Source organism: Aedes albopictus, chromosome 1, assembly GCF_035046485.1.
Source record: "Aedes albopictus strain Foshan chromosome 1, AalbF5, whole genome shotgun sequence".
Classification (NCBI taxonomy): domain Eukaryota; kingdom Metazoa; phylum Arthropoda; class Insecta; order Diptera; family Culicidae; genus Aedes; species Aedes albopictus.
The window spans coordinates 18,363,151-18,372,069 of NC_085136.1; the positions used below are offsets into that span (position 1 = coordinate 18,363,151).

At 47.0% G+C, this 8,919-nt stretch overlaps 1 protein-coding gene across 1 annotated transcript; it reads right to left on the bottom strand.

The window, feature by feature from the left end:
- Nucleotides 1-3,493: 3,493 nt before the first annotated feature.
- Nucleotides 3,494-7,756, bottom strand: LOC134288087 (uncharacterized protein K02A2.6-like). Its single transcript, XM_062851810.1, has one exon. The coding sequence runs from the start codon at nt 7,754-7,756 to the stop codon at nt 3,494-3,496; it is 4,263 nt and encodes a 1,420-aa protein (XP_062707794.1).
- Nucleotides 7,757-8,919: the final 1,163 nt, after the last annotated feature.

An 8,919-nucleotide genomic window follows, 5' to 3' on the forward strand; every position in this document is an offset into this window, starting at 1 on the left:
GTTACACTTTTTGGGTGGTGCATGGAATAATCGATTTGTTTACTTGCTACTTTCTTTGGTGTTTGTTGTGTGAACAAATCTGGAGCTCGATTTGAATAGGTCGTATGTACATTTGTCGATATAAAATTCGATCAGTTTATTTTAGTCATTGTAGCAATATGGCAGATATTTTGCAAACTTTAAATGATGGAACAGAAAGCCTGTTTTGTGAGGATTCTGCTGTATGTATAAACTTTGCTCAATTTCAACGGTTTTCGCTATAAAAAGCGAATCCAACTGATCGAATTTTTAATCGACAAAAGCACATACGACCTATTCAAATCGAGCTCCAGAAATATTTTAGACGATTGAACATTTGCACGGTAATCTAAAAAGCAAAGCAAGAAGCAATATCATACGGGCGCTAGGGGCAAGACACTGTGCAAACGAGAGCAACTCTGAGAATGTCTGAGTAACTCTTTCTGTCGATGATCGACGAAACTTATTGAAAGACATCCCTAAAACTGCAATTTTCATTCAGCACACGCCACACTTTGCAGTTTGACATTGGTGCCAGATCACACTTTGGCATAAATGGGAGAAATTCTGAGGAACTGTGAGGAATTCTGAACAACACCTCGAACACAGATTTGCACTCGTTAGATCTGTCCTGCCCCTAGTACGGGCGTAACTACAATGATCGATTTCTCTTCATCGATTTTTTTTTTTTGGATTATTCCGGGCAATACGACCAATATTCGGATGATATCTCGGTGTGTTTCGATAAAGGACGACTAGGACTAGCATCTAAAACAACAAAACCGAAAATGATTGGCCGGCCAAGTTATTAACCAAAGAGAAAATCGATGAAGAGAAATCGATCATTGTAGATACGCCTGTATGATACTAAGCGCGAGAGATGCGAGGGGAGCGACTCTTCCCGATATCCTAGATTTTTGGCCGAAACCTACAAGGAATCACATATTTTTTCATAATTTCAACAAAACTGAAGAAATTAACAGAAAATCGATCAAAATCAACCATATCCGAAATATCCGATAAAATCGATTATAATGTTGGCTTATCCACATAAAATCGAACAAAATCGATGCACATCCCTGAACAAAAATGTCAAATTTTCTCGTTTTTGTTTTGTTCGCTCTGTTCTTCCGGATGGAACTTGTTTATAAACAACAGCTGATCACGGATGTGGCTGTTGTTTACATAGTCTACGCATTGTTTTAATCCTCAGTATGCCATTATGTAGCAAATATATCTTCTCAATAGCATGCATTTCCCATATTTCTGAGGTTATTCGTTGTACCATTCGCTAATTCCAGCAATTCCAACTGCTGAGCGACCAGCTGATGGCCGACGCCTCGGTCGACGCTGCTAATTGTTTACCGGGAAGGGTTGTCAAAATTTTTGACTTGGCGTCGCGACGTCGTAACATTTTAAGAGATGTTAGCCGTTTTCAGCGCCGATTTTCGACGATTTTCAAACGATTTGCTTCATTTTATTCGATTTTTCAGATATGTTCCATTTTTACCATTTTGCTGAAAATAAATAGCATAAAATCGATTTTATCTTGGAAAATGGCAGAAAATGAGAAAAATCCGATAAAATCGAACCGATGTTCAGTATAATGAAAACAATTATGAATAATTCAGAAAATCAAACAAAATTACGGCTTATCGCACGGTAACTGAAGCCAATTGATTACTGTCGACCCCCTCGGAGAGATGTCCTAAGAACTGCAGGTCCAAGCAGGGGTCCAAGAGATATGACGGGCTCGAGGGCGGGCTAGGTGTGTAGAGTGCGATGAGAGAAATACGAATGCAATGTAGGCCAACCCGGAAAGATGCAGGTCAGATTACCTTAAATCAGTAGATGAGTTCAACACAGTCTCCTGTCACCGCAATACTGCCCCACAGGAAAATAACGAGCCAACATCTCTGGTTCCCACTTCCAGCCGCCTCGTTGAACACAATAGCGGCTGCTCGGCGGCTTGGTTCCCCATAACATAATTCCAGGAGCAAAAATCAAAAGCGGCGAAACTTTTTTTCACAACCAATTTTTTTTTACCTTTTAAAATCGTTAGTTTAAGCGAAACATGATTTTTAATTTCGCAATTATTTATTTAAAAATGAAGTCGTAATAGTATCAGCTCGTCTTCGTCACGGGAATAAAGTTTCCATAAAATTTAGAATTGTTATTGACATGATGCAGCCACAGTCAATAACCGATCCTGGGTTTTGATGCTGACCTCAAAAACATGGCCGCGTGACAGGAGGCTGGTTCCTAGGGGCAGGACAGATCTAACGAGTGCAAATCTGTGTTCGAGGTGTTGTTCAGAATTCCTCACAGTTCCTCAGAATTTCTCCCATTTATGCCAAAGTGTGATCTGGCACCAATGTCAAACTGCAAAGTGTGGCGTGTGCTGAATGAAAATTGCAGTTTTAGGGATGTCTTTCAACAAGTTTCGTCGATCATCGACAGAAAGAGTTACTCAGACATTCTCAGAGTTGCTCTCGTTTGCACAGTGTCTTGCCCCTAGGGCCCGACAATATACAAATTCAATGTAGTAGTTCTTTAAATCTAGACAACAAAGAGAAAATCATTGCTTTTTTTTACGGTTTCGTTATTATTTGAGTATTAAAACTTGACAACACCTGGCTATATGGATCAACTTGGTCTGTGCCTAGGGGCAAGACACTGTGCAAACGAGAGCAACTCTGAGAATGTCTGAGTAACTCTTTCTGTCGATGATCGACGAAACTTGTTGAAAGACATCCCTAAAACTGCAATTTTCATTCAGCACACGCCACACTTTGCAGTTTGACATTGGTGCCAGATCACACTTTGGCATAAATGGGAGAAATTCTGAGGAACTGTGAGGAATTCTGAACTAAAGACACTGTATGCTAAAGACACGAAATCTGATGATTGTTGCTATTGATGATGATTGTCGCGTCATGACGATGATGATGTCGAGCAATGCTTTTAAAGCGCGTTTGACAGGTCTCCTGCTCGATTGGAAGGACATTGACAGCAAATTTGGAATTCCAATTGGAACATTTCGTGTCTTTGCATATAGTGTCTTTATTCTGAACAACACCTCGAACACAGATTTGCACTCGTTAGATCTGTCCTGCCCCTAGGTCTGTGCCAAAAAAGAGAAAAGAAAAAAAAAAAAAACATCTTGGTTTATAAATACTGTTTGTCGTGCAATGTTATCAAAGTTCATTGGATAAATAATAATAATTGTTGTGTTTCGGCCAAAAACGATGAATTTCGGAACCAGCCGAAACAGTGAAAAAAACGTGGTTTTACTAATTCAATTACGAGCTAATTTTATTAACGTCTTGACTTGACTAGAGTTCACCACAAAAGAGACCGAGTGAGGCTCGGGCAACGCGCAGGTTGCTGTGATGAAAAACGTGTTGCCTATGGCAACGAATTCAAATTTGAATTTTGCGCGGTGTGCTATGATCACACCTAACATCTCCCCCCTTTAGCTGAGATAGTACGGCTCGAATCTCGCTGGCAGCCGTGTTGTGCGTCTCGGTCTGTTGTTTACATTCGGTGGCGGTGCTGCAGCTTCTTCGGAACCGGACTCAGAAAAGTATTCCGAGTCGCCAGAATCTGGTTCGGACATAGCAGGAACTGTTGGATTACCCGGGCCTGGAATCGGATCACGGACCGGAGTCGGACAGGATAGTCCGAATTCATCCACGAAAACGGAGAGCGGTGTGGAATCGACCGTACGGACTGGATCAGCCGCACGCTTCTTCAGTTGGTTCGCATGTGACCGGATCAATCGTTGCCTGTCCACCAGGAAAACGTTATAGTTAACCTTCCCGATGCGCTCGATGACGGTGGCTGCTTCCCATTGCCAGGAGTTTGCTTGGTGAACCTGAGCGTAGACTGGGTCACCAGGTTCGAAAGTCCTTGCAATTGCACCGTGCTTCTTATTAAACGCTTCATTTTGTTTTTCAGACTTGCTCGATGATGGACTGCAACATTCGGTCTGCGGGAGTAGGAGAGACGAAATTGTCCGGATTGGCCTGCCGAACATGATTTCTGCCGGGGATTTTCCGTCGAGGTCGCTGGTCGGAGTGGTACGGTACACTTGCAGAAACGTTTGCAGTGCGCTGTCCAGTGATTCTCCCCCCGAACGGATTTTGCGAAGGCTCCGTTTGACCGTGTCGACGAAACGTTCCGCCAACCCGTTGGATTGCGGATGGTACGGTGCTGTTCGAAGGTGCTGAATTCCAAGGCTTTGGCAGAATGTCCGGAATTCGTGTCCGGCGAACTGGGGACCGTTGTCCGAAACGATGGTTTCCGGTATGCCAAAAGTAGCGAAGGATTCGGAGAGCAGGCGCATAGTGGTATTCGCTGTTGTCGTCCTGGTAGCGAAAACCTCCGGCCATTTGGAGAATGGATCCACCACGACCAAGAAATACACGCCATCGACAGGTCCGGCGTAGTCGATGTGTATTCTGGACCATGGTTTCGACGGTGCAGGCCAGGATTCGAGGGTTGTTTTGACCGGCGCTTTGCCAGCTACGCAGCAGGGATTGCAGTTGCGGACGAACTCCTCGATTTCGTCGTCGATGCCGGGCCAGTACACGAAACTGCGAGCGATTGCCTTCATGCGAACCACTCCTGGGTGGCCTCGGTGGAACTGCTTCAGGATTTTCTTCCGGAATTGGTCAGGGACCACCACACGGTCGTGTAGCATCACGCAGCCATTGACGATGCTGAGAGAGTCCCGCCGATTGTAGTACGGCAAGAGATCCGGATCGTTGACCGACTTCGAGTCACGTGGCCAGCCTTTCTCGATGAAACTCGCCACCGATTTCAGGACCTTGTTCTCCTTCGTCGCATGTTGTAACGCTGTGAATGAGACTGGAAGTTTGTCTAGCGAGTCGTTAACGATACTCACCATGTCTTCTTCCAGGTTGATTGCTGCCACGACGTATTCCTCTTCCGGACGGGCGGTCCGATCGATGAGCCGGGATAGCATGTCGGCGCAACCGAAATCGTTGGTGGAAATGTGCTGGATGTCGAAATCGTAGTTCAGCATAATCAGCGCCCACCGTTGCAGTCGGTTGGCAGTGTGCAACGGTATGCCCTTCTTCGATCCGAAAATTGCGAGTAGCGGCTTGTGGTCTGTCTGCAGGGTGAAGTGGCGTCCCAGCAGATATTTGTGGAACTTGGTCACCGCGTACACGAGAGCCAATGCTTCCTTCTCCGGTTGACCATAACCTTGCTCGGCTGGTGTGAGCGAGCGAGAAGCGTGCTGAACTGCCTTCATTCTGCCGTCCGGAAATTTGTGCAGTATCACCGCACCAATGCCGGTGTTGCAGGCGTCTGCTGCAACGATGATAGGCAGCGTCGGGTCGTAGTGTGTCAGCAGCAGCTCGGACTGCAGAACCGCTTTGAACTTTTCGAACGATTGCTGGCATCGGTCGTTCCACTGCCACTTGACATCTTTCTTCAGCAGCTGGTCCAGCGGGTGACGTAGCTCGTGGATGTTGCGTACAAACCTACCGTAGTAGTTGACGGCCCCGAGAAACGAGCGTAGTTCGGTCACGTTGGTTGGTGCTGGGATGTTGGCGATGGCTTGCAGCTTCTCTGGATCTGGGCGGATGCCATGACGATCCACGATGTGACCCAGATAACCGAGTTCGGTCTGGAAAAACTTGCACTTTTCCGCCTTGACGTGGAACCCGTACTGTGCCAGTCGAGTCAGCAGCTTGTTGAGTGACTCTGCGTGTTCCTCCCAGGTAGCACCAAAAACTATGGCGTCGTCGATGAAAGAGCGCACGCCTGGAATGTCGGCAATCATGCCGTCGACCAACCGCTGGAATGCCCCTGGTGCGGATTTCACCCCTGGAGCGAGGCGGTTGAATTGGAACAGCCCCTTGTGCGTGTTGATGGTTAGGAGCTTCTTCGAATCGTCGTCCACCTCGACTTGCAGGTAGGCGTCTGACAAATCGATGATGCTGAACACGCGACTTCCGGCCAACTGGGCGAAAATCTCCTCCGGCGTCGGCAGAGGATAGTTGTTCGCTTCCAACGCATCGTTCAGTCCAGTCGAGTAGTCCGCACAGATGCGAACACGTCCATTGGGCTTACGGACGGCGACGATCGGAGCGGCCCACTCCGAAAAATCGACAGGAGAGATGATTCCCATCGACTCGAGACGGTTGAGCTCGGCGTCCACCAATGGAGTGGTGTTGAATGGAACCGGGCGCTTTGGACAAAAAACTGGTTTTGCGTTAGATTTAAGAAAAAGCTTTACCTTCGTCTTGGTGCAGTGCCCCAGCGAGTCGTCGAACACGTCCGGATGGTCGCTCCGGAGCTTCTGGACTTCATCGTCGAAAGCTGGCTTGGTCGTCGAAGCGATGCTGTTGCAGATCGAATCGAATGGCAACGACCACAAGTCGAACATATCGATCCAGTCGATGCCGAAAACGTTGAGGTTAGGGGACGACGTGACAAAGCATTTGCCACGTTTCGTTGTTCCGTTGAGCGTGACGTCGCATTGGAACTCGCCAATGAGCCCCAGTGGCTCACCGGACGCGTTGACTGCATCGATCGACGCAGGTGTCGTTTCCGGTTTACCCAGCTGATGCCAGGTTTGCTCGCAGATAACCGTGATGTCGCTTGCGGAGTCCAGTTGCAGCGACGTAGTGACGTCGTTGATGGTTGTCGTCACGAATCTTCGCTTCCTGGAACGGTTTGCGATGTGGTTCACCACGGAGACTCCTCGGGTTTGGGAACTGGAACCGCCGTAATGCTTCTGCTTCTTCTTTGTAGGCTTCTTTGCGGTCGGATGAGCTGGGCTGGAATCACCGCCGGGCGATTTCTTGATGCAGCCGCAGTAACCTTCCTTGTGACCGACGCGATCACATGTCTTGCAGCGATGGTCGGAAAACGGGCAGTCACGGACGTAGTGGACCTGACCGCATTGCCAGCATGGTGTGGATGGAAATGGCTTACCTTTCGGCTTCGGTGGACGTTGAGACTGGTGCTCCTTTTTCTCCGAGACCGCGTGGACGGCTTGCTTCGAACCTGATGGTTTTTCGATGAGCGTCGTGTCCGCCTTGAGATTGACCAGTCGTTGGAACTCGTCGATGAGCGTCTGGAGAGTCACTGGTGCATCAGCCGTCTCGCCCTCCATGCGGGAAAGAAGTCGTGCTCGGATATCGGCGTAGCGTGGTGCCTTGAGACCACACACGAAAACCAAGCACTTGAAGTGATCGATGTTCACTTTCTCGAACTCGAACTCCTCGCAAGCACGGTTTACCTTCCCACCGTAGCTGATGATGTCGTCGGCCTCGTTTTTCACCAGCTGCAGGCACTGGAAGCGCTTGTTAAAAACGGATGTCGGTGTGCCGAAAATTTTCTTCAGCGTGGAAACCGTTTCGTCGAAATCGATGTCTTTCGGAAGCCTGGGCAGGATGTAGTTCACGTAGCGGCTGTGTGAAGCATGATCCAGCTTCCGCAGGAGAAGACGTACCTTGGCCGCGTCGTCGAGATTCCGGGCGTCGTTGTCGAAAAGATCCGAATAACGTGCAAACCACTTTTCGAAGGTGATGCCGTTTTCGGGGTCGTACACAAACTCGTTGATGTTCGTGGAGAGGGACTCTAGCACTTTCTCCTGGCTGATCGGCGTCGGCGTGGCCAATCGTTGGAGCAGTTGAGCCATTTGCAGAATCGCTTGCTGCATTTCCTCCCCGTGTGCGGAAAACGAATTTGTCGCCATTTTCGCTGCTGTGCCGTCGTGGAACTCGTTGCGTTTTACCTCGTCGCCAAAAATGTTGTGTTTCGGCCAAAAACGATGAATTTCGGAACCAGCCGAAACAGTGAAAAAAACGTGGTTTTACTAATTCAATTACGAGCTAATTTTATTAACGTCTTGACTTGACTAGAGTTCACCACAAAAGAGACCGAGTGAGGCTCGGGCAACGCGCAGGTTGCTGTGATGAAAAACGTGTTGCCTATGGCAACGAATTCAAATTTGAATTTTGCGCGGTGTGCTATGATCACACCTAACAATAATAATAATAATAATAATAATAATAAATCATTATAGCATCTCAAGTTTAAGTTTATGCAGTTATTATGCTTTTGGTCGAAATACAAAGTGATCGAACGTGCGAAAATTAATTTTTAACCTACTTAGAAATGTCGCAACTCAATTTGGATTAGTGCATATTGTTGCTCTCAATTAGCTTAATGATGCGCAACAGAAAAAATAGATGCAAATTTACTTCGCAGCTGCAACTTCGCATGTGCTTCTAGCGACGACTTCGATTTGGTGGTGCGACGATAATATATTCAAGGACATCTTGACATTTTTCTGGTGTCAATCCATGTTGTAAAGCTTTTTAGCGTGCAACTCAACCCACCGCGACAGCGGCGACGGTGAAGTCGTGAGCAGGGATGCCAGATGTGAAGACATGTCTTCAATGTGAAGACATTTGAACTTCTGTGAAGACATTTATTTTTGTGAAGACATATTGAAGACATTTCAAGTAATGTGAAGACTTTTGAAGACTTTTGAAAGCTTAAAAATAGTATTTATATTTTTGATCCACCCCAATAATTCAAATCTTGGAACAATTTCAGTTGAAATGCGTTTCAATTTTTGTTGATAAAAACTTACAGATTCCTTACCTAGATTCCTACAGTTTCTCGGGAATTTCTCCAGGAGTTTGCCGAGAATTTCTTCACAAGTGCCTTGGGAACTCCTCTAGTAGTTCCTAGGAAATTCCTTCATGTATTCCTCGGAAGCAGGAAAAGTTCTTCGGGAATTCCTCCTGGAGTTCATCGGGAATTGCTCCAGAAGTTTTTCGGGAATTCCTCCAGGAGTACCTCAGGGGTTCCTTGTAAATCCCTTCATGAACTTCTCGCGAATACCTCTAG